Raw genomic sequence first — 27062 nt, forward strand, 5'->3', positions numbered from 1 at the left:
TAAGAAAGGACTTGTGTCGCTAAAGTTTCGTGGGAACGAAGTTACGGAAAATCAACTAATGAACGGAGACGTAAGAATATAAATAATAAATTACAGACATGACTGTCAAACCTTGTAAGAAACCATTTGTAAAACTTCTGTATCTAGATAGATATTGTATCGTGGTATCAATATCTAGGTATCAACTGCTATGACAAGATATGCACCCCTAGCTTTTAATGAAAATTCTGTATGTCATGACAAAGGAAATTATTTTTTGTAGAGATAATTTGAATAATTTTAAATGCAGAAGTATTGCAATTTTTCACTTAAGAATGGGGGAAATATAGTTATGTTTTAATAAGATAAAAGTAATTTGTTTGTTTCAGGTAAAAGAAAGCATATAAATAAAATTTACCACATTGAGTGATAAGGAAAGTATTGTTTGTATGAGAAACAAGTTAAGACATTGTCAAGAATCTTGCTCTTTTCCATGTCCTTTTGGGGTGTATCATCGTTACACAAATAGGCATCAGATACTAAAGAATTGGTGTGTGTGTTTGTGTGCATATAGGGAGGAAGGTATTTAAACATTTTTTGATTGTACAATCACTTCTGTACTCTTGCACCCATAACTTTAACCTGGGAAAATGTTGTATAAATAGCATATTTACTCTACCTGAAATACACAAATCAAGACACATGGTAGTGTGTTGTGCAGCCAAAACAACTTGCTGCAGGACACACTGTGTGTTATTAACAGGAGTGATAGTTTAGCAATTTTTCACCTTTTGTATCTCGACTGTGGTAATCCAATATATATATCACATATTTTCAGTGGATGTGCTCCACTGAACTCTTACTTCACATACCAAATTTCAAGGTAGTCCACTAAGAAATGCCTGATATAACATCTCCAATTTTGATTGAGTTTCTTCCATTTTTTTCTTCACACCAAAAGTATGGAAATTTTATTTGATAGAAAAACATGCTTAACTTTTAATGGATTTCTTTCAAATTTGGTACATAGATAGATCTTTAGAACTTACAATTAGGAATCTTATTTGGTGTAAATATAAGCCACATGTGCAAAGTTATTCAACAAAAACTGCTCAAATTTGGCATAAATGTTTGATCACACCTACACAAAAAAATCACAGAAGCTATCAGTCTACTGTTTTTACTACAGCTTCACCTAATAGTAAAAGTAGACCATTTTTAGTTTTTTGGTTAGGCCAAGCAAATTAGATTAGCATTTAGCATCACTTGATATTAGCTTAAGCAATTAGAATAAATAATGATGCTTGATATAGTTGTACCGATAGCATGGGGGTGAGGACAAGAAACTGTTATTTTAAATTCCATGAGATTAGAATAAAGGAAGCTGTTAACATTGTTTTAGAGAATAAAAACTACCACCACATTTGGTTGGTTCTGTAAAGTAAAGGTCTGTTCTGAATAATATGGTTGCAATCCTAAAGCTAATATGGGTTACTATCGAGTGTCACTTTCTTACTTGCCGTGGTTTGTTGGTGTGTATTGACAAAAAGTCATGATATCTAATCAAAAACACCTTTTTCACACCTAAGATGTTTTTGATTAGGTTACTTTTATGAAACTAACAGACCACTTACTCATTTTTTATAAATTTCTTTTAATGATATTGGTAAATTGCAACATTTTGCTTACAAATTCTCTGGAACAAGTATTGCATTGAAATGATATGGAGCTTCCTAAGAATTAGCCCTAAGAAAAAATTCCAGAATGTGGTAAAAGAAATCTTATCCACTGAGGTTAACAGAAGCTCTGTAAATAGGTAAACTTATCATGTTGACAAAGATTCAGTTGTTTAGTTAAAACTGGAGCTTTTTTATCTCTTTTACCAAAGCTCACTGGTTGAGTGGTAACAATCCAAATTACAAGCACAAAGCTGAGATAATTAAAGTAAGATGTCATTTACAGGTAGCTATAAAATAAATTAAGGCAGAGTTAATTGCTGTAATAGTACAGATAATATTATATGGAGTTCATGGAAATGAATGAAAACTATAGACGTTATTTCATTTCCATTATGGATTTAAGATACGATAATCCTTCATGACAACAAAGAAGTATTATTTGATTTTGAAAGAAAGTATTTTAAAAGCAACAATTGTTTCTTGTGTAAAGGAATAAGAGAACGAGATGGGAAAAAAGGTTTGTGAAGTAAAATAATTAAATATGAGTAGTAGAAACTAAAAAAATCAGTTGAAATGATAAAGCTTCAGTGATTAAGAAGCAAAAATGGAAATCATTTTGGGGTCCAAATGAACTGAGTACAAAACACATCAAGAAAGAATATGAATATTAGAAGAAGAAGAAGAAAAAATAAACCAAAACAAACCACTGTCGGATGAATTTCTTGATAATTCTATCTGGTTTAATGTTGTTAAAAGCTATGAGACAGTAGCATATACTGAAAGAGGGTGACAAGGAAAAAATTAATAATAGCTTTTATTACCAAGTTAGCAGTAGTTACAGATTTACACATTGGTTTGTTTAAAATCATATAAGTATGTTTTTTTTTATTGGAAACCTAGTTAGAATTAGGGCTATTTATCCATGGTAAAACTTGCTAAACTTTTTTTTAAAAAAGGCATGAAATTGAATTAACATTTCCATTCATCAGTCTGCGTTTATAGAATAACTAGTATCACAACATCACCTAGAATCATTTTTATCAGATAGAGTACCCAAGAAAAAAAACCCATAAAACATCAAGTCACTTTAAAAAAAATTAAATTATGACATATCGTCTTGATAAATTTGTGATTTATATTATACTTCTGACATGTATTTTTGTTTTATTTTTAGGTTATGGTGTGTATGTCAACACAAGCAATGGCCAAGCAACACTGCAGGGTGTATCAATAGAGAATAATGCAGCTGATGGTGTGCGATATGTTTTCCATGACAACTATTTTCTAAGCAAAGAAAGCTTTTGCAGCTCTGTTAAATTTGGCAAAGACCAGATGTATCCATTGCAGCTCACTCACAGCCAGAGCCGTGACCTCAACTATGTCCAGGATTGTGAAAAGGTTTGTCTATAAATGTGTGAAAAATGAAAAAATTCTGTGAATAGAAACTTGAATAGCTACACTTTGTGACCTATGATACAGTTAGAACCTCAAATCTGTTACCCTTACTTGTACAGGTGGGGGTCAGAGTGTATGTACCCCAATCTTGTACAGAGTGACATTCAATAGGTATTTTGCATTTGATGTCAGACTTACCAACATTTCATGTTACCTTACATTGGTGAATTTGCAACAGTTCTTGTCAGAGTAGAGAAAATACCAGATACAGTATACAGGGATACTTGAAAAACTTTAGATATTCATTTAAGAGGTTGTAAATGTTATACAAATGCAATTTGCAAAATGTACAGGGGACAAAAGTATTTTTATTCTTTACATGAACATCTTTTTTCCCTCCAATTTATTGGTCTGAATCAGACTGTCTCTGATATTTCACACACATATCTTTAGTACAAAAACTTCAGTAACTCATCTGATATTTTGCGTACAACAGATTTGTACTGTTGACTAAATACTTCATAAATTTGGAATTATAGTCAACATTACTTTTCCAATAGAGGGTTGATTCATGCATTGGACTGACCCTATACACGTTCAGTTATTTTTTGTTAAGTATAAAGTTGGCATATATAGAGAGAATATGGAGTTTACAATTTCTCTGTGGTTGTAAAAACTGGAGTTGAATTTGGGGATGAAATTTGACTTTAAAATATTGAGCTTTGTTCCACAGTGTTTTCAGAGGGAATTAGGCTTAAACTACTGCTATTCTTCCTCACTCACATTTTTCAAACAGAAGGATCAGGCTGACTATTGTTTGTTTATTTTTATTACTTTATATAAGGAAGTTCATTACTTTGAAGTCTTTACAGAGAGGATGCAGTATACAATTCACTGTGTTGTTGGCCTTGCAAATGTAACAACTTTACATGTTGTTTTAACAAATAGATTTTGTTCTCTGGCACCTTAATAGGCAACTATTTACTATAGCAATGTAATTAATTGTTATTGTGAAAGCTTTATGGAATATTATTATTTTTGTCATTATTCTTCAGCACTTAGATGTATATTTGTGCAGTATAACAAAATCAACATTTAGAAACTTGTAACTTGTATAGTTATAGTTAATGTTAGTTAATATTTGATAGTCGTTGGTATAGATATGGTTAAAGTAGTAAGTTTGTATTTGCTATTTGTCTGTATAGACCTAATGAGCTCTGATATTAATTAAGTGAAAAGCCTCTCAGCAGCAGTGTCATGCATGGTGTTATGTTATAATAAAAATTGTATACAGCCAGTAAAAAAGATGTGTTGAAGATTATTATGCCATATTGTGATGTCACACAAACTATGTTGTGTATATTATTTAGTTGTCTGTACAGATATGACTAAAGTAGTTATTCAATACAAGCAGAATTACCTTTGATATACCAAAAGCCTGTCCTGTTAAGTTGCTCTCATGCTGTCAGCAATTATGCGACTGAATTTCCCAGATACAATGTGGAACATGTGTCAACTTAAACAGAGTTCTCCAATCTCTCACCTTTTATATGACTTATAGTACATGTGTCAGAAAAATATGTATAAACTCTAATTTCCTGCAATAATCTAGATTTTCTTGTTGACAGTCCTGCTTAACTTTACTTACAATGAATTCTGAAGTCACTGTTAATTTTTATTATTCTATAATTTCTCAGAAGGCCTTACGCTATCTACCTTTAGTGTTCAAGGATATCCCATATGACTGCATATTCAGGCTGTCAATGCTGAGTTGCACAAATAGCAGAACTCCTCACATTTTCTCATTATTTTGAACCTGATAGATCTTTTGTTCATGCCTATTTACCTTCATTATCAGCATACAGGAATTGTCCACTAACCCTATTCCTGAAGAAGCTTCTGCTCATTTGTTATCTCTTCTCTCAGGGATATTTTATTTTAAATCTTGAACCAATTTCAGTTACATTTGAGGAAGCTAATGTCACATTGGAGGATTAATTTCTGGACATCTTTATATTTTCCATCCTCTTCAGATATTTTTTTTTTTAAAGCTGCCGCTTTTAGAAATAAGCAAAATGTTAATATCTGTCATGTTTCTCTTGCTTGCCATATGAGTGACCTTTTAGCAGGGTCATATTCCACTATTCATCTTTCTTCTCAAGTTCTTGACCCTTAAACCAATTGCGGGAGGGGGTCTTCCATGTGGTTTTCAACTTGGACCCATCATAATTTTATATCTTCCCTACTATGATTTCTCTTGTTTTGAGACTTTATTCTTCTCCACGATTATTAGCTATTCTCCTTCTCCCAATTCTTTTGATTGTGATAAAATTTCTACCTTGTAGTCTTCCGTAACTGCAACTCAGTCTCACTGATGTAGTTTTTGTACCATGTGGCTCTTAAGTTCCTTTGACACCTTAGCCAATTGTGCTGTGTTACAAGGAACTCATATCCTTCCCAACATTTCAGTTGAGCTTTAAAGAACTTCTTTCTTGCATAATTTTGTCTTTGCAGGAAATTTACCTAAACTGGTTTCTTGTTCACAAAAAGCATGTCAACAAAAGCTGATTAGAGTTCTGGTAACATTCATTCTCTTGCCTTGTCTACTTCCCAACTGATGTTCATTCTTTTTCACCATACTAAGTAGTCAAATGCAGAAGTATATGAGGTGAGTCTTCTTTATCCACTCATTGATTCTGTTCTGTTCCAAGTGATGCCTCTATCTGGACTGTTGGTGGTTATTTTGTATTGTGTGATTATCTTTGGAATCCTTTGGGTTAACAGATCCTTCGGTCAAGTTTTTACTTTCATTTTGTTTATCCTCCCCCTCTTTCTGTTCAACCAGTGTCTTTTCCTTCCAGTTTAAGTTACTTACTAATTCTGGATCAAGAATTCTCCTTGTTTATCATGTTTCTAAGTATTTTTACTCCAGTCTTTTTCTATTTCCAAAAAGAAGAAAAAAAGATTGGAGACCTGTCTAAGCTCAATCTTTACCTGGAAGTATTTCATTTAAAACTGGAAAACAAAAGTAATGAAATTTTCATCATCATGACCACTGGTGACAAAGGTAGATATGCAGGATACTTGTATTCATAACCCTATTCTTTATGTAATTTCTTTGTTTTTCCACTGCAGTGTTTTATTATTTCATTGCCCTTACCTTTGGTTCCAGACACTTTCTGTTGAGTAGTCATACATTTTTTACATTCATTTGACATTGACTTTCAATTTTACATGGACAGTTAGCTTATTCTGATACTTTTGTGAACTGAATCTCTTATGCACACCTAGTTGACTACCTAACTGACTACATCTCTTGAGCGGATCATTGTTGATATACATGACTGTTTGAATTTAAGTATAGCATGAGTGCTAAATTTATTTATTGTTAGAAGCGACTGTCTATCACATGATTGTTTATGTAACTGTGTGAATCATATGTTGTGTAGTTCAAATGTCATAAATTGGCGATTGTTGTATTATTGCATCATGTTACTAGAACTCTCTAAGTTTTTCTCAAGTATTATTACATCATAATATCTTGTAGGATATAGAAAATTCTAGGCCTCAGTTGGGCTATCTATAAATACTCGTATGAAATGTAGTTCAAGTATGTAAGACAAAGATAGACATTTAGTTAGACAGATAGCTAGAGATAGATTGTGTGTTTGTAAGTTCATCCATAAAGAGCATATAGTATTGCTTTTTTTTAAAGTAAAATTGTTGCAGAGTAGAGAAGAAGAATTTGTTTTGTCAGTTGTGTTCTAAAGTAACTGAACAAACCTGTGTGGACTTTTGATGAAGAGAGACATTTATTTAAAGCTCTCGATACAGCTGTGGTAACCAACAGTATAACGTAAGTGAAATTATCATCAATTGTATTGTAAGAACAAAGCAGAGGAGAATAATTCCTTTTGTCAGTTGTGTTCTAAAGTAACTGATCCAGCTTGTGTGAACTTTAGCAAAAAGAGACGATTATTTATAGCTCTGGATGCAACTGTGGTAATTAACTGTCTAACAAACATTTGTATATATGTTTGACTTGTTTTAATATATTATTTTAAAACAAGTGGACTGTGTGCTGTTTGTTTAGTGTTGAGAGTTATTGCCTGCAAGTCACAGACATCTACTGTAAAGAATCTTTGCATATAAAAACCTGACAATCATCCACAGCTCTAAATCCCATTTAGTACTAAGACAGTATTTGGTACATCTGGGATTTTGGATCAACATGGTTTGAACACTTCATCCACCTCCTATTCCATTTCAAGCCTTGGAGTCTTGAGTACCCACTCATCTATTTTATACTCACCTATTGCTTTCAGGATGATGGCTTCATTTAATGAAGTCCTTCCCTTTAGGCATGCTCACATGCAGCACATCCAGTGGGACCTGGCTTCTCAGTGGCATCTGACTTCAGACTCAATGTGACACAGCATACCTATTCCATTACTCACCAGTTATGGTTGAATCAAGTGTTTATGACTGCAGGATTTTCTTTTCTTCATTATCCTATACACCTTCATCTTTTCCAGATGCCAGTTTCATAGACTGTGGCACTGTGTAGAGGAATCTATATCATTTTGGTTCCTGGTCATCCTGGGAAGCAACAGTTTCCATCAATGTGTTATAACTTTGGGCTGTTCTGTGTGATTGTCTTGAGTTTCTACTCCACAATTCTATGTTCATTCACACACAATTCTGTTGTGGTGGCTTAAATCATCAATCACAGTACTCGTTCTCACAGCATTTGTTTTGCAGTATTTTTCTATTTCTTTGGCTTCATTCTCAACATGTTCACCTTGAGCCCATTGGTTTTCAGTGGCTTTGAGAATAGCTAGATAAGTATCTTCTATGTCAGATAAGTATCTTCTTCTACTCTACTTGTCTCCAGTTCCACAACCATATTTATTGTTAGTGGATGCCTTTAGTCATTCTTAAGAGAATCTCTTACTTTATGCCTACTCCTTCTCTTAACTTTTTTTCTTAGTTACTTGAAGTGCCATATTCTCCTCATCACTCCACTTTGGCTGGCTAAGCTGTGATTCTCCTCTTATGTTAACTTTCCCTTAGGCAAACAGTCTCATTATCATTATAATATCAATATTATCTCCTGCAACAACTTCAAACATTCTCTGTAATCTGCTTAGTTATCATTTGGGTCCATATCTCTGTTCTGCATGATAACCTAGGTATGAAATATGCATAGTTAACATCCCTTTAACCAATTGTAGAGACATCTGAGTTTGTGGAATCATTTGATAAAAATAGAAAGATACAATTCCTCCCTTATAATATGAAATTTAATGTTTAAATAGATTCATCCTGTTGGGATTCTCTCTTGCATGTTAACTATACCTCTGTGATTGACTTAAACAATATTTTGCTTTCTGGGCTGGTGCTTCATGAGAGGATGATGTCCTCTGGAAGTGGGCAAAGGATACCATGTAGTGGCTGATGATGTGTTGACAGTTATATATCCCACCTCATTTTGCATGTTCTTGCATAATATTCAAGTCAAGATACCTATTCTCCATAGGAAAACCAGTATAAAGAATACCTAGCTGTTTCACTTTGATCTTTTTTCTTAACTCGATGCATACAAGGATCTGTCAGTTTAACTGACCTTATAGTCAGCATGTCATGACATTTTTACAAAGTGATCATGACATTGAAAATTTAATTAAATGACTTTATTATCAATGTATGTCAATAAACTTGACACCAAAATTTAGTTTGTAATTCAAAAGGAAATATTTTAGAAAATCTCAGAATTAATTTTTTGGTCACCCGTCATGTCTTCTTTCTGAGTTCATAAATTCATAAAATTTTAAAGGGACAAAAATGAGCTTATTAGTCCATCAAGGATGTCCCTTCCAGCTCCCAACTATAACCACTCCTTACTACTCATGTATGCATCAATCTTTTCTTGAATTCAGTTAAATGTTTTGCCTCCACCAACCTTGAAGGCAGCTCATTCAAAAAGCCACCCACCCTGTTTGAAGAGTAATACTGTCTAAACTGCAAATGATGCGTATGCTGCCAACATTTTAATTTTTGACCCTTGTCCTATTGTTTTCACTGCTAAACACAAAAAAGTTTGGATCTATATTATCAATACCCTTGATAATCTTAGACACCTCAATCAAATCCCCTCTGACCCTTCTCCTCTCCAGAGAAAACAAGTATAGAGATTTTAGTCTCTCTCCTCATAGGACAATCCCACCATCCCAGGTATCATCCTAGTGGCTCTTCTTTGAACCTTCTCCAACAATTCAAGGAAGAGAGCCCAAAACTGTACACAGTATTCTAAATGAGGCCTTACAAGTAATTTATACAGTGAAACATAAATATCCCTTGTCTTGTATTCAGTATTTCTATAGATGCTACCTAAGATCATATCAGCCACATTGCTTTCTACAGTACACTGTTTAGATGACTTAAGTGATTATTTTATCACAACAACAAGATCTTTTTTTTTCAACCACAATATTTAATGTATTCCCATTTAAATCTATAATAATAAAAGGGTGAGTTTGTGACTGCCATAACTCCAAGAGGAAAGAACCTAGAAACCTGAAATTTTGCACATGTACTAAGTGGACCCCGAATGTGTGCATCTGGGTATCATTACTTATTTTATCCATGTGTGTGTGCATGCATGTGCATCTATTTAATGAGGCAAGCTAGCAAAAAAACCACATAAAAAGAAGTGGTTCCTTATATTACAAATAGAATTCACAGATAGATGGACATGCACATGTGCGAGCGTCATAGCTCCAAGAGGAAAGAACTTAGAAACCTGAAATTTTGCACCCATGCTAAGTGGACCTTGAGGGTTTACATCTTGGTATTATTACTTATCTTATCCACGTATGTGTGCGCATGCGCATCTTTTAATGAGACAAGCTAGCAAAAAACCACATAGAAAAGAAGTGGTTCCTTATATAACAAATTCTAATATGTAGAAAAGCCAGTGCATTTTGGTAAATATGCGTTCCAACAATGGCTTTAAATCATGTTGCTTAGCAATAAACGTATAACCTAATATTGTTGTTGTCAGATGGAAGGTTACCTTTATAAACAGGCCACATCACATAAAGGAGCAACAAAAGTATACAGGTTATACTCTTATGCTAAAATGGGTTCAGAATACACACACACTGACATAGTCATCTAGAATAAATCAATGAAATAACACGAGCAAAGCCGGGTTCTTTCTCTAGATGTAATATCCATAATTTAAATTGTGAAAACCTACATGCATCACCTTACATTTTGGATAGTTAAACATCATCTGCCACATATTGCCTAATGCATCAAATGAGCTAAATCTCCCTGTAAGTCTGCAGCATCTCTGATACAGTTAGCCACTCAAAAAATCTTAATATCATCTGCAAACTTCAAAATTTTGTTAGTCGTTCCAGAGTCGATACCATTAATATAAATCACAAACAGCAGAGGACCCAGCACAGAGCCCTGAGGCACATCTCTTGAAACTGTGAACCAGTCAGATCTAACTCCATTTATTGCTACTCTCTGTTTTCTACCCTCCAGACAATTTTCTATCCAGTTTAATATCATTTCTACCACACCCACATATTTATTTTTTGTAACAAGTCTTTTGTGAGGCACCTTATCAGATGCTTTCTGAAAATCAACGTAAACCAAATCCACAGTATTTCCTTCATCAACTCTTGCAGTAACATCCTCAAAGAATTTCAGAAGATTTGTTAAACAAGATTTTCCCTTAATGAAACCATGCTGGCTCTTTGACACTATATCAAACTACCTTAAGTAACCTTGCAATGCATCTTTAATCACACTCTCCAAAACCTCCTTTACATATTGGACTAACATTAGCCAACTTCCAATCTTCTAATAGTCTTCCATTACTCAATAACCTATAAAAAAATGTTAGCGAGCAGTTCACAAATAAAATCTTTACATTCCTTTAAAACTCTAGGATAAAAGTTGTCTGGTTCAGGGCATTTATAAATTTTTAGGTTTCCTAATTTTTCTCTTACAATTTCAGAGCTTAAAATGGTATCTTTTAAATCAATATTTTTCTCGTACATTAAGTATCCCCGTCACTGTCAGTCTTGAAATTTTCTCTATAGATACCCTTGAATTTAAAATCTCCCATAATAACAACATCTTTTTAAGCTAACATTCTGATCTCATATTAAAATTTCTCATTAACTTCAACATTATGACCTGGTGGTCTATAACAAGTCCCAATTACAAGACTTTTCCATTTATATCCACTAACACTAACCCAAACTGACTCAACCTCAATGCTATTTTCTTTAATATGTTCTAACTCGATAGGATGCAATTCATTCCTCACATATGAAGCTACTTCTCTCCCTTATTTCAATACTCTATCTCTAGTAAATAATATGTAGCCTGATAGTTAAAAAAAAATTCATCAAAATTGTTCAAATCCATCCAAGTCTCAGTGATAACCATAATATCAAAATCCTTAGTTTCCACAACTGCTTTGAACCCAACAGTTTTATTTCTAATACTTCTAGCTTTACAATAGTAACAATTAATCATAGATTTTAAAATACGTACATGTTTTCCTGTCAATTATATTTCATATTTTACTAATATCATAGCCCTCACCTCTGTCTAGCCCTAGTTGAAATCTACCAGTACAGCCAAATTAATAGTCCTTGTTAACATGCTAGCCCCTGCCTTGTTTAAGTGTAAGCCATCCATTCCAAAAAGATTAACTTTCCCATTAAAATTATCCCACAAATCCAACCAGCCTATTTGCTCATCCCTACATATTGATATAAGCTTGGTATTCAATCCTAGTGACCCACTTAGTATCTCATCACCACAATTTATTCTTGGCAATATCCCTGACAAAATGTGGAGGACTTTTTGTAAGTTGAAACATGCTCTGCATTGTATCAAGAACATTCAGAACTTTAGTCGCATGGGTTTTGACAGCATGAGAGTAACTCAACCAGGAAAAGCTTTTGATGTTTCAGAGGTAAATACCTGTTTGGAATTCATTTTAGTTCTGAAAGTGTAAGAATATATATTTGTTAGTTGTCTGTATAGGTATGGCTAAAGAAGTTAAACTTCATATACTCAATTGTATATTTAATGTCATTTAGAATTACATTGAGAATTAATTGAGCTTACAAGAGAGAATTTGTTTAAAGTTTTTATTGTGTGCATTATTCAATTTACTCATGTAAAAATATTTTTGTCAAAAGTTAAAGCTGAAAATTGCACTTTTTGTTGTAATCTTCTGGTACTTTTATTTATATTCAATTAAGCATTATTTACAAAGATTTTGTAGTAATGTAAATCATTTGTATAGTTGGTATGGGTTTTTTTTCTCTGTCTAGCTGTTTGAATTAAATCACAAGTATGGCCAGCAACTTACTGTCCATTTCCCTACCTTAATGTCTGATGAATTACATGAAGCATCTGCTTCTCTGATTGAAGTGTATGGTGGAAGGTTTGATGATCCAAAACTTTTACTAGGAAGATTTCCTGTTATAAATAACACACGGCTTCAAAGTTTCACTAGCACTCGAGATAGTATTCTTGTCCGTTACAAACCAGTGTACAACAGAATGGTCTTCTTCACTGTGGAAGTGGTGGCAAGCTTTGGTGAGATATAACAGAATACAAACTTAGATTTCACAGTAAATACTAGTTTATATAATGGTCTAAAGAACTACATGATGTCAGTTGTTTTAAAATTATAACAGCTATAAAAAGTTAGACAGCAAATGTTGTATTTTTACTTCTAATTTTGTTTTAATACATAGAAAATGTGGTTGTATCATTTTTGTTTTGTAAGATATTTAGTAAAATAAGATATATGGGTTTTATGAAATAAAGTATATAATTTTCCATGTTTTTTTTAAGAATGTATAATTTTTTGTTTCTTTATGTGCTTTGCAACATAATGTGAATGAAGATATTTACTTTAGAAAGACAAACCACCACAAAATATTTAAATCCTAAATTAATTTTCCTAGAGTTATTTTAAATAATATATACGAGTTCTACAATGTGGATGTAGTTTAAAAATGATGTTTTTCTTGAGTGGTATTTAAGAATTTATTATAACATTGTTCATGTGAGTTAATTCTACAACTTTCAGTATTTAGACTACTTAAGCCTTAGTTTATTATTAGAAAAAAAGAAAGAGAATCAGCCAAAACATAGGTAAATTGAACTTTTAAATGTATTTGTTTGTTTAATATTTTTTTTACAATATGTTATTATTTTCATAAAACTTAGGACATAAGATTTGATTCAAAAATGCTACTTTATTTACAGGTAGGGCTCAAGACTTGGAACTAAATGCTAGTAACATAACCAAGAACCTAGGCAGAGGTGTGGTAGTGGAGAACATGCGAAGTGGAGTTGTTTTGAATCAGGCTTATGTTGCAGAAAATACACATGTTGCTGGATTACATGTATTAGGTGGTGCTGGTGATGTTATTGTGAATAACAGTGCTGTTGTTGATAACATTGGAGATGGAGTGAACATTACTTATAGTGGAGGCTATCAACATTATAATCTTTCTATTATCTCAAGAAACACTAAAACAGGAATTGCTCTCTGGTTTAATGAAACTTCCACAACACGTGCATTTAATTTCACGACACACTTCACTCATTCTGAAATTGTGAATAATGGAGAATATGGAATATTAATTGGAAACATTTGTAGAGCTGATTCATTTTGGAATATTAGCATGAATACATTTAAACAAAATAATGATGCTGCAGTTAAATTTTTGTCTTGTTGGTTGCTTGAAGCTAATCATAGTTCTTCTGTTGAAATAACAAACAATAAATTCTCTGACAGTAGAAAGCTGGCAGTACACATAGCTCCAGCCTTACACCTTAAAGCTACCATAGCTCATAATTATTTCATGAATCATCAGACAGGTGTTCTGTTCGTATCCAACAGGCATTTAGAAGGATATGGAGAAGTTGAAGTACTTGTGACAATCAAGTCAAATCTGTTCCAGCATAACAAAGGGATGTATACTTCTAATATTGGTGTGTTTGATGGAAGTAAAGTGCAGAAAATCATATTCACCAAAAACATCATGCTGCAAAATGAAATTAGTGAACCATTTCCTGCTCTGAATCCTCGCTCTCGAGTAGCTGCTGTAGTAGTGGTTTCTTCAAGTAATGTGGATTTGTTCAGGAATCATTTTGAGAATCCACTGTCACTTTACGAACTTGGGTCACACTTGGAAGCACACAATAAAGTCATTAACGCTTCACTGAATTACTGGGGACATATTGGTAAAACTCAGGTGCAAGAACTTTATGATCGTATCTTTGACCGAAAAAACCGTTACAACTTAGCAAGAATTGAGTTTCTTCAGTTTCTGATTTTTCAAGATCTAAACACTGAAGAGGCTATATCGCATGTTGATGAGTCAGAAAAAATCATTTGGTTCAGAAACGATAAAGTGATTGGAGGAGAAGTAATGGGAAATGACGAACTCACACCTGGTACCTACCAAGTTCATAAAGATATCTTCATCAGATCAGGTAGCCATTTGAAAATTCACCCAGGAGTCAATCTACAGTTTGATCAGTCTATTGGAATTATGGTTCAGGGAAAGCTGGATAGTGAAGGACAGGGTCTGAAAATAAATTTTGGAATTATGTCACAAATAAAGAAAAATTCTTTGAGCACAAATGTACGTCTTTCAAATAACACAGAAGGGAGATTGGAAGTACAGCTAAACAATCGTTGGGGTACTGTCTGTCTGCATGGTTGGGATATTAAGGATGCTGCAGTGGCATGTCACCAGTTGGGATTAGTCCTTCATCCTCAAGACTGGCTTCTGGAGAAGTCACAATTTCAGGACCAGGAAAGTTCTAGTAATGTTATCCTGAGCAATGTTCAATGCACTGATTTAGACACTGACTTGGCAACATGTAAGGCAGAGAGAGATAATGATTTTGAAAATTCCTGTACCATGATTGTTGGAATCCGATGTTACCAACCATCTTGGGCTGGTATTAGACTGGGAATGGGTGCTGATGAAAGTATTATTAAAAATGTTGTGATCCAAGAAGCAGGGCTATTCGATTATGCCACTCACATTTTTAAACCAGCGCTCCAGCTGGATCTTAGTCACCATCAACTTAGTGATCTGGAAATACAAGAAAACACAGATTCGGGAATTGGTTTCATGTGGAATGATGTTTTCTACTTCAGAGGAAACCAGAAGATCAGTAAGAGCAAGTTTACCAGAAACAGGCTTCATGGTATAATAACTCATTCTCAAGGTCTTGATATCATTGAAAATGAATTTGCTCATAATGGTGGAAGTGGTATACATTATGACCCAGTCCTTACAAAAATAGAACACATGGACCTACTCAGTTGGATTACTACTAGCAGTTCACACATAGTTCTGCCACGAGATGCAACAAGCTATTACAGACTTTCACAGAATTCTGGAAAATATGTTTTCTTTGAAGATGGTCTGATCTCCAAAAGACCTACTGATATTGAATTTAAAATATTCACAGATTCTGGCATGAGAATAGGAATAATGATTCTTAAACCATTTAGCAAAGAATCTACAGAACAAATGACAGTGTATGGGGCTTTAGAAGTTCGAGAAGATGTTCCAGTATGGGATCTCAGAAACAATCTTACCTCCTTTCCACTCAAAAGTCCAGGATCAGCTATTCTAGTTAAGTACAGAAGGGGAAATAAACCAGTTGGAGATGCCATCTTGTATATTGCATCAGTTGAAGGTAAAAAAAATTTCAATGCTATTTCTTTTTAGAAATTAAGCGAAAGTTTTTGTACATTATTAACAAGAGGGAATCCTCAATAGCCACGACACTTGAAATTCTTTTAGGCAGGATTAGAGTTAGTTAACCTATGAAACTGTTTTTCCTATACTTTTGTGTGCTAGCAACACCATGCATGGGGTGTGCATATACTCGATTCAATTTTATTACTCATCAGGATCTCTACAAGCCTACCCTCAAATTGAAATTATTTTAGGCAGGAGTACAGTAAATTACTCTATGAGACCTTGGGCATGGTCAAATACATCAATTGAAAGTGTTTGACCTCATGAGTCCAAAACTGTAATTAGATCTCAAATCAGTCAAGAAATGATGGAGCTATGAGCTTAAAGTTTGTATTTGGAAAAACGAAAAACTCGGAGCCATTCTATGAGCCGCTATGTCGTGGCTAAAACTATATACATTCAGATTATTTATTATAAACTAGACTGAAATCAGTTAAACAAGACTGGTGACTTTTTATCATATTCCAATTGTATAAATTCTTCCCAGTTTCCTTAATATTTACTATTATAGACGAAGTAGGTATAAAAGTTACAAAAATTGTTTTAATTTTTTTTTCAGATGAATCACATTATGTACAGATGTTTTAGTTTCACCTTTGTGTACATACTTTTTCATTGTCCATCAGTTTTTAGTATCAAAAAAATTTAGATTTGTCTTGTATTTGGCATTTAAGAGTAAACCTTAGGACTTATAATGCCAAAATTTGGGCTCAGTTCTTGCAATCGACATAGTACAGTTAACTTAACAACAAAAAAATAATAATAATTTTTATTCATAAAAAAACTTGTCAAAACATTTGGAAAGGTTATAAAGGTATTATGATTATATATTATCCTTCAACTGAAATCTTTTAAAAATTTACAGGAAACTTCATATCAGGGCTGGCATGGCTTGTTTTGCCTCCCTGTGCAAACACTGGCTGTGCCACCCTCCTCCAACAAATTTTCTGTGAATCATCTTTAGGCAGCAACAGTGTTATGTTCGAGTTGTATGCTTGACTGTAGAATACTAATTCTGCTCAATAGGACAATTTTCGCTTCACCAGAGAATAGCTGTGGACCACAACCAATTTTTTTGCATTAATTTTTGTCATCTCTCAAAATTTGCCACTGTGCAAATGCACACTTAATCATGCCAGTCCTTTCATATATTCAATGAGTAAAAAAACATTTTATGCATAGGAAGAAAAAAGAAAAGTTCAAATGCTGTATACTTAGCCACATAATAGTTCTTATATTCATCATAACAGTTGTGCAAATTCTAATTTAATCTGGGTATGAAAATTGGGTAGTCTCTACAATACAATCACAATTATAAACTACACTTATTTTAGTTGTAATTGTAAGAACTAGCAAACAAAGTTGAGATTACCTCACTGAGAAGATCTGAATACATGTAATGTAATGTAAGAACTGAGCTTGTCTCATTACATATCTGAATACATGTAATGGAATGCAAGAGTTCAGCTTATCTTACTAACAAATCTGAATAAAAGAGTTGAGCTTATCTCCCTAACAAGATCTGAATATTGTTATAAAATAAAAGAGTTGAGCTTATTTCACTCAGAAGACCCTGCTAGTTAGCTTAACTTGCAATATATGATTGAGAAATTATTGTCAAACATATTTACAGTGAAAACAGGATAGTTTATTTTAACATTAATATATAGAAATTACTTATGTAAACAATAATTTCAAATCACACTGCAAAATTAATCTGTTCTTTGAGAAACTGAATTGAATAACAACAAATATATCTTTAAGCTATATTGAGTCAGTTTATAAAATGCTTACAATTTGACATTTTTTTGTTGAGAAAGTACAGGACTGTTTGATTAATAAACTAAAATTTGTCACAGTTTCTTACTGAATAACTACTGATTACCATACTTGTGATGTTGTGAACATTGTGTTTGAAATATTTCTCTATCAGTTTGAATGACTTGGTCTGTTTTAGTTGTTTCTTACAATCATAATATGAATTGTTGTTGAAGAGAAACATATGAGCTAACTTTATGGTATGAATGTTTAAGTACAGCTTATTATCATGCTTATTAGCAACTCTGTAATTTTTAAAATATTATTTGTTAGAAAAGAATAGACATGCATTTATGAGACCATAAAGAGTAAATGCTTCTGTATTTTATAAAATAACCAAAACCAATGTAATATTCCTGTGTGTAAATCTTTTTACCTATGACATCTGAGGTCTACCTGAACCACAGCTTAAGTAAGGAAAATTGTTATTTTTATTAAAGAATCATATAAAGTATGCAGTAAATGTACATATTTAGTAAAAAAATTGTCATAACATTCCATTACCATCTTGAAAAACAATTATTAACATTAAGTTAATGTTATCAACTGTGCATCATGATTTTGTTTAATTTAAAATCAGTGTGACTTTTTTTGTATTGTTGATATTAATATTAAATAAAGGTATGTTTTTCTTTTAGGTTATGCTGATACTTACTTGGAAAGGAAGATTCCTACTATTAATATTGAAAAAAAATGTGATTAACAGTTGTAAGCATGGCATTTCAAGTAATCATTACAACCGTGATGAAAGTGAAATTGGGGATCGTTTCCATCGATACAATAATGAGACTATTTTAATAGTAGAAAACAATATTTTTAGGAATAAGAAAGAAGCTATTCTGGTTTCTACCCCATTTTGGGATCATTTAGTATCCAACCTTGCAGAGATCAACTACACTTTGGTTTACAACACAATTAGAGACAATGGCAAAGGCATTCTTCAGTATAGCCGTGACATCAGGAACTCTAATAATCTCTTTCACTGGAAACTAATGCACTTACTCTTGAAGAAGAACCACAAAGGAGGTTTGAATATTCGATTCCCATATGTGTGGCATTACAATGAAAATTACACCCACACTTTGATTGTTCATAACTCATCATTTATTGAGAATGATAATTTTGAATTCAGGATTGATGGACATTTTGCTCGAATTAAGGCAACTAAAAATATCTTCATGAACAATACTTGTAAATATGGATTGATTCATATATCAGGAATGGAGAAAGAAATGCTAATTCAGGAAAACAAACTAAAAGACAATACTGGGAGATATATTGTAGAATTTGATCTTTTTAGCCATGCAGACCGGTTTGGTATAGTGAGTGCCAATTTCAAGAATAATATTTTAAAAAATAATAAATATGGCCATGATAGTCTAAGGACAGAAAGCTATAATCCAACTAGTTATGCTCTGGGCATTCGAGGAGTTCAGCAGATTAACATCACACGAAATCTGTTCTCCAATCCTATTATGCATTTTGAATTCCTTGCAGGGGTCTTGACTGGTTCACTTCATAACCAGATCAATGTGGCTGAGAACTGGTGGGGAACACTAAATGTGACAGAAATTCAGAAACGAATCTTTGACTTTGATGATTGGAACAGCTATGCTGTGGCAGAATTTAGTCCCTACCTGGGACAGGATAATATGGCATCAGGAGTAGTGAGGGCTGAAGTGCACAACAACCCAGTTGATGTAGACAGTCCACTTGGAGGTAGAATCTATAAGACTTTGATCCTTCCTTATCGTAAGACTCCTTATTCAGTTAAATCAGATTTGACAATTCTTCCCAATGCTAAATTGATCATTGAGCCAGGAGTTCAGTTGATGTTCTACCCTAGTGTTGGTATCCTGGTTCTTGGAGACCTTGAAGCTAAAGGAACAGCAAGCTATCCCATTAAAATGATGCCAGCCAGAACAGTTAATTCTACCCATAGATTTCGAAGAGAACCCAGTAAAGCAGGAATTAGACTGTGTGTCACACCTAAGTGTGAAGAGGCCAAAAAATATGGATTTCTTGAGGTTTTCAACAGTACAACACTGCAGTGGGTACCTGTCTGTGATCCTTGTTTTACTGAGCGAAATGCAGAAGTGATTTGCCATGAGTTGGGTTATGTAAGACATAGTGCTTATTTTAAACAAAGTCATAGGTATGATCTTGGAACAACAACTTTAAGTAGGGTTAGGTTCTGGCCTCATCCGTTAGAGTGCACTGGTAAAGAAGACAGATTGTCTGATTGCGAGTATCGACTGAACGGATATGGTGAACATAACTACAGCTGTTCATATGAAGGAAACCATGTGTTTGTTTATTGTGGAGAAGACAACTTGGATAGAACTGAGGAGCACTGGGGTGGGATAAGATTTTCTGTTCCAAATTTTGAGCGACAACGTAGAAAGATGTTTGTTTCTTCTCGGACGTTAGATGGATCATCTTCATCTTGGATAGAGTATGTCACCATTCAGGGAGCTGGAATTTTGCATGGAGAAAAAAATGGAGCACTTCAACTTGTTCAACGAAGCATTAATCTTCACAGGGTTACCATCACAAACAGTGCCTCCCATGCAATAGAAGTTTTGGCATCTCCTGGGAACCTTTTTTTCAACAAACTTTTGATAAAGAATAACTTTGGTTTTGGAATAAGTTACTCTTCTATTCTGGGAGAATCATCTGATTCTTCTTTTCTTTCATATCACCCTCTCAAGGAAGCTGGAATTCCCTATTCTGTATTTGGTTTTGTTGATATGTGTGATGCTAACAAAAGACTGATGGTAGAGGAGAAATTGTTACTTTATTACAAGTATGACAACATGCCTGTTGATTGTGTGAAGATTTTTTCAAGCGCACACAGTGCAAAACCAGTTGGGTTTCGACTTCTACAGCTTAATCTCTTTGATGCTACTAGTTTTTCTGCCCAACCTGACGTTCTGCGTTTATTTGATGGAGACATCTTTAACTCTTCTGCTTTTAAACTAGGAGAGATCAAGACAAATAATGGAAACACCAAGCACACTGGAGACACACTGTTCTATAGATCAACTGGAAATACTCTCAGTATTCAACTTCATGCAAGTGGAGGAAGTCAGGTGTATGGATTCATAGCTGAAGTTGTAACACTTCCTATTACATATTACATTGGTAAGATAATCTTACAGTTTTTATATGTTATGAATTCCTGGCTGAAGCCAGGACACTACCTGTTACATATTATTATTATGGTAAAATAATTGTGTATAGATGAACTGGTTCTGCTTCTTGTTAGTTTTATTAGGTTGATAAGATAATTCTGTGGTTTATCTTGCATGGCTTCTTAATGAGGTGGTTACACATTGTTTTAAATATAAATTTTTTTTCAGACTTTGTTATTATTTCATCTGTTTTTAATGCTGTAAATGCTCAACATGTTTAATCTAGTCATTCAATGTGCTAAAGCTAACTTTTGGAATTTGCCAGAAAGCTGTTTAACCATATGGCAAATTAGGATTATTATTATTATTTTTTAAGCATAATGTTTTATAACTTTCAGCCCGAGGTTTGCAACACAACGTAACAAATTCAGTATTGTCCAATAACCAACAGGGTGCTATCAGATATCTGAGTGCAGGGGAAAGCACTCCTCATATCACCTTTAGCTATAACCGTATGGAATACAATGGAAGACAACTCTTTGAAAACGTAACTACATCAGAAGGTGCTGTTGTGTTAAACCTTGAGAACACCCCATACTTGGACTTCCATAATAATCTGGTGCTACAGAATCAGGGTGGATTCATCATAGAAGTGGATGCAAAGCAAGCAGTGGCTTCTCTAAGTGGCCTGATCACTAACAACCTCTTTGTTGAGAACAAAAATCAAGAGGCATTCTTGGCTAGGGGGCGTGACAGTGGATCTTATCAAGTGGTTGAAGTGACTCGCAACTATTTCACCAGGAACTTTGCCTTGTATAAGGATAACATTGTATTGGATCAGGTCAGGGCTAATTTTAGCTTAAACTTAGTTGTTAATAACAAAGGGCTTCATCAGTTACGAATGGTTGGCTCAAAGAATGTCAGAGTCTCTCAACAAGTTTGTCAACAGAATTGGTTGTGGAATAACATGGCTTTAATGAACTTGGATCGCAGCACAATTGTGGCAGGCAGTGCTGGTCAGCTATACAGATACAATTACTTAGAGAATCCTGATAGTGACTTTGAATTATCATCAACTAACAGAACACTGTAAGTTAAACTTTTTGTTTCATTTGACAGAAATATCTAGCAATAAATCATAGTGAGTAAGAAGGCACTTGATGAATATATTTGATGTTTTAGTGAATGAAGTGGAAAACTGGAGCTTGAGTTAATGAAGTAAAAAATGTTTGTTTTAAAAGTGTTGTTCAAAATGATGCTGTTGTGAACTTACTTTTGTTTCTAGTTCATTACAATTTAAGTTTTAACACTGTTTTTTTTTCTGGTTTATTATATTGAGTTTTGATACTTGTTTCTGTTTCATTACAGTGTAAATTTTAACACTTACTTCTGGTTCATTACAATATAAGTTTTAACACACTTGCTTTTATAGTGCATTGGAAATGAGAGAGAATCCAATCAGAGCAGCAGAAAATTGGTGGGGTTTTAATACTACAAGTGCTGTTGCTGGACGAATTAAAGATTTTCAAGATAATCCAGAACTTCTAGAAGTCTTGTTTCTGCCATATTATACAGACAATTCATCTGTTCTTAGTGGTTAGTTAATAGTGACTTTAGTTCTTATATATTGTAGAACTTATTAAATAGCTACTTTTCTGCTCAAAATAGAAACACTGTTTCTATGATCTGTATTATAAATATCTTGTCTCTATTTAGAAATGTCTAACAGGGCTAATTAATATTATGATTTGCCTTCAGACTTCAAATGCTGTCACAAGTCTAGTGATGATCCACTGACCCAGTTGAGTCCAGTCTATGAGTAAAGATACTTTTTAATCAATGTTACCTTTTGATCAAAGCAACCTACCTGCATAAATCAGGACTGAAAATCAACCTAGTAATGGATATGTTGAATTTGATATGCCGTTATGTTTTTACTTATAATGACTTGAATGCATTTTTTAATCACTTACATATTCTTGTAGTTAGTGATATTTGCAGCCATGATTAGTAGAGGCATTTTTTGGGTCAGCAATATACACTTAAGTGAGTTTAGATTTGGTATATTTCCTTTTGAAAGACTAAACAGTCAATTTGAAATGATAAGCTATGACCATAATATGATTTATACAGATCAATATTGTTTAACAAAATTAACTTGACTAATAAAATTAGTTATTAAGTGGGTTTTACTGACAAAGCATATAAATAAACTTATCCGTTATTTTGATGTAGATAGCTTAGATTTGATTTTTCACTGTTATCAGTTTACATGTTGTAAGTTATTACAGCTACATAAGAAGAATATAAAGCTAAAGTGAGGTTGTTTACTTTTGTAGAGAAATGTGCCGGGGGATGGCACAGGATTGGAGATACGTGTTTTCTTTATATTGGAGGGATTCTCACCTATGGTGAAGCCAGGAAGTTTTGCCAAGTAAGAAAATTAACTGTAATGTTCATAAAGCTAAATTAATAAAATATTGTTAAGTAAAGGTCCAGCAAAAAAGGATTTGATTAAAATTATTATCAGTCATATTGTGATATCACACCAACTATTAACTAAAGCCATATTGTCAGACAAATCGCCTGTCAGTGGATAACTTGATAATTAATCAACATAACAATTATAATGTTATTTAGTAACTGGAGCACAGAAACTAATGGAGTATCAAAGTATATGTGACTTGAAATCTTATTTTTTCTAACCAAACCAAAGCTTAAGCTTTTATGCTGTTTCAAAAATGGATGTTATGGAAGCTAATTTTTTTTTCTCTCCAATTTTTAAGAGGTTTGGATATTGTAGAGAATAGGTATGCAGCATGTAACAAAGTAATACATATATAGATGGTCCTGCAAAACAAAGTAGGTCAACAAGGTGATATAACTAGGTCATGGTTAAGTTTTTGAAATATGTTTTAACAGTGTCAGTTAATGAATCTAGTATTTTAAATTGATAAAGTATCACCACATTTTCTTCAAATAATTTCAATAAAATGTTTGTATTATTCACACATTTTATATCACTGGATTGATCAAGGGCAATTCAAAGACCATTCAAAGCATTGTACATATGCATAGCAACAGATTCCCCATAGGTTATAGTTACCATGTTGTCATGAAATGAAAATCTGCAACATGATGTGACACAAGATTATTTCTAGTAAATGAGACTATTCTATGTTATTGTTATACTTTCTAAGGCTTTCCTGTGACATCCAAAAATAGTTGGCATCATGTCATTTATTAATGTAGGAGGCTGTAAAAAACACTAATGAAATAGCATTTACGTGTGCCCATCAAAAGAGAAGCACTATTTTATGAGTCTATTCCTACTGCTGTACCTAAAATACTTATGTTTAAAAAATATATTAATGAAGTATAAGTAGTATTAAAAACAAAGTTCTTATCTGGACTTAATAGAATTCTTTAATACAACCAAGTTGAGATTTTGTAGTTAATGTATTTTGTTTGGTAATGTGTATTAGGAACAGTTTGTCAACACCAGTATGATTTCTCTACTTCGATGTGTTTATTCTGAACCTGTTTTAATAAAAATATATTCACTTTATTAGATGGACAATGCCTCCATGCCCTTTATAAAACAACATCACAAAGAAATAATGTATTTTATGAGCAAACAGCAAGAATATTTCAACTGGGACTCTCACATGGTCTGGGTGCAATCAATTGACATTCCTCTGGATAAATGTGCTGTACTATACAAGGGCAAAGTCCAGCAACATCGTTGTGATGACTCTTTGCCATTTTTATGTGAGAAAGATCCTGAAATAACAGTATCCATACATTACTGGTATCAGAACCCTGTGGGAAGTGCTGCCTTAGGAGTTAGTGCTGGAGCCATCTTGTTCATAAGCTTGTGTATCGGCTTTTGGGTTTGTAAATCCCGCCATCGTCAACGAGAAAAACTGGAAAGAAGAAACTCCATCAGAGCATCAAATCGAGCTCTTTCTGCAACAGATTTTGGTGAGCTTGGTTTTAGACGTCGCTTGGAACATATTGAAAAACCAATGCCTGTGAAATTTGAGCATTTCAATGGTAGTATAGATTCTGTTGATAAAACACCTCATTACAGCTGTTCATTTGATGACACGCACAGTGACATCACAGAGACCAAAAATCCAACTCTTGACTTCCCAGCATATGAGGATCATTATACAAGTAATTTGCAAATGGAGAATGAAACTGTAAATAACATGGCTCAACAATCATTTGATATGGCATATGAAAACCAAGGATTCCGAGAACATTCTTTATCCCAAATTTCCCATAATGGGTCACATGAATGGAGCACTGGAACAGATTCTACGTTAGACATGAAACGGTCATTAGAAATGTCTCGAGATGTCAATAGTAAAGAACCAAAGTTTCAAAATACACCCTCCCCTCGATCATCACTAGGTTCCTACTGCAATAGCTTTAGTAGTAAACAGCTGCTAGAAACAGCTATGTGATGCTTTCAAGACTTAGCAGAAACTTCTGATTTTTCATGTTCTTTTCCATTGGATGTTGAATTTTACATTGCTGATTGTGGTAGCCAAAGAAGTTATTATTTGGTAGAGCCAGTCCAATGCTACAGTGGTCTTTATGTACTATAACAGTTTTTATGTGGAATTACATTAACACTGCCTTGGACACACTGGATTACTTGTGCTAAGAAGTGATTTATATTTGCATAAAAGACTAGTTACCACAAGGGAATAGAGATATTCAAGACAACAGAAACTAATATTGTTTATATCCTTTAAAAAACTTTTGGATATTTACTTTGACTTGTTTTTCACATCCCATTTGCTTACCAGTGATTTTGTGCAATCTCTAACCTGAAAATTAATTTGCTGAAATAATTTTACATAGAGTTTAAGAGCAAAACCATTATAAAAATGAAAGTTCTAAATAAAATTATATTTCAAGTTAAAACTAGCAAAAACAACATTCTGTTTCTGTTGATGTAATTTTTTGCCTTCAACTGTTACTTTGTCTTTAGGGCTAGATGAAGATATTATCAATAACTTAGTCACTTTATCATTTCTGATATTTCATTATTCCCATTTGTTTATGTCCATTTTTACATTCAAACTTTTTTGAATTTTAGAAAGTAAATGAAGTAGAGTGATTTTGGATCAATTATTTTAATTTTGTTCATCATATAAAGGCCAACACTGACAGATTGTGAGAAAGAAAATTTTCCATTTCAAAATAAAAAACAATTCATTTCACAAAATGATGCAAGTTCTTTATTACAATTCAGCATTTTGAGTATTATTTGAAATCACACTTCACTTGACTATTGTTTCATGCTGGTGTAATGTTTTTTAAGGTTATATGTACATATTTTTATTGTTATTTTTTAGGAAAAATACTTGTGATTTTTAAAAATTGAAGTATGTGTTTTGTTTCATTCCAAGGCTATTTGTAATAGATGTAACATTATTAAGAGAATTTCAGGTCATCTAAACACTATTTCTGCACAAGGTAAAATCACTAGACTTATAAAATTCTTTATAACTGAATAAAATGGAGATAATTCCACATTGTTGTATATTAGAATGTGTTAATTAGGTAACATGTGAATTTTAGTAAAAGCTGATTTCCAAAACATACATACCTCTACTCACACTTATAGCTATTACTAGATCTCCAGGGTTTCATCTTTCCTCATCTAAGCATTGGTCCGATTGTTTCTCACTTGCTTCAGTCTTTTATAACCGACTCGCCCTTGTGATATATGTCTCGTGATACTCTTCACCTATGTCAATGTGCCTTCCATCCTGACACTGTATATAAACACCTCATTCAGATAATTTTATCACTTTTTCTCGACAAAGCATCACTAAAGAGTTCCCAATGTTATGATTGTTTGGAGATACTTTGAACATTATCATGTTATCTTGTTGATTTCGTAGCAATAATAATAATAATTTGTGGTGAGATGGAGACATATATTCGTATCTGTCACGGTCCTCCAGGGGGCTCTGAGGCTGCATTTCAGGGTTATTCATCGACATTTTGGAGAGATTTGAGATTCGCGTTTTCCTATTCCTTCTGTTAGTTTGTTGAATTTTCAGCCCCCCTGTGGTTCAGTGATAAGCTTAAAGTGGTTACAAAATCGGTCAAATCTACCGAACCCGTACAGATAAAATATAAAGTTTTTTCTTAAGAAACATTTGATAACTATCTGGACATTATAAAGATTT

At 33.3% G+C, this 27062-nt stretch overlaps 1 protein-coding gene across 1 annotated transcript in view; it reads left to right on the forward strand.

Annotated features, from left to right (window-relative positions):
• LOC106472038 (protein bark beetle-like) overlaps positions 1 to 27041 on the forward strand; it is a 65914-nt gene extending 38873 nt beyond the window's left edge. The window contains exons 5-13 of the mRNA XM_013932666.2: positions 2833 to 3056; positions 12425 to 12692; positions 13371 to 15830; positions 16455 to 16468; positions 18352 to 20857; positions 21246 to 21936; positions 22280 to 22443; positions 23187 to 23281; positions 24420 to 27041. Of these exons, the coding sequence (XP_013788120.2) occupies positions 2833 to 3056; positions 12425 to 12692; positions 13371 to 15830; positions 16455 to 16468; positions 18352 to 20857; positions 21246 to 21936; positions 22280 to 22443; positions 23187 to 23281; positions 24420 to 25319 (7322 nt within the window). The 3' untranslated portion in view covers positions 25320 to 27041. The remainder of the gene's footprint in view (positions 1 to 2832; positions 3057 to 12424; positions 12693 to 13370; positions 15831 to 16454; positions 16469 to 18351; positions 20858 to 21245; positions 21937 to 22279; positions 22444 to 23186; positions 23282 to 24419) is intronic.
• Positions 27042 to 27062: the final 21 nt, after the last annotated feature.

The sequence above is a fragment of the Limulus polyphemus genome, unplaced genomic scaffold (assembly GCF_000517525.1).
Source record: "Limulus polyphemus unplaced genomic scaffold, Limulus_polyphemus-2.1.2 Scaffold5036, whole genome shotgun sequence".
In the NCBI taxonomy this organism is placed as follows: Eukaryota; Metazoa; Arthropoda; class Merostomata; order Xiphosura; family Limulidae; genus Limulus; species Limulus polyphemus.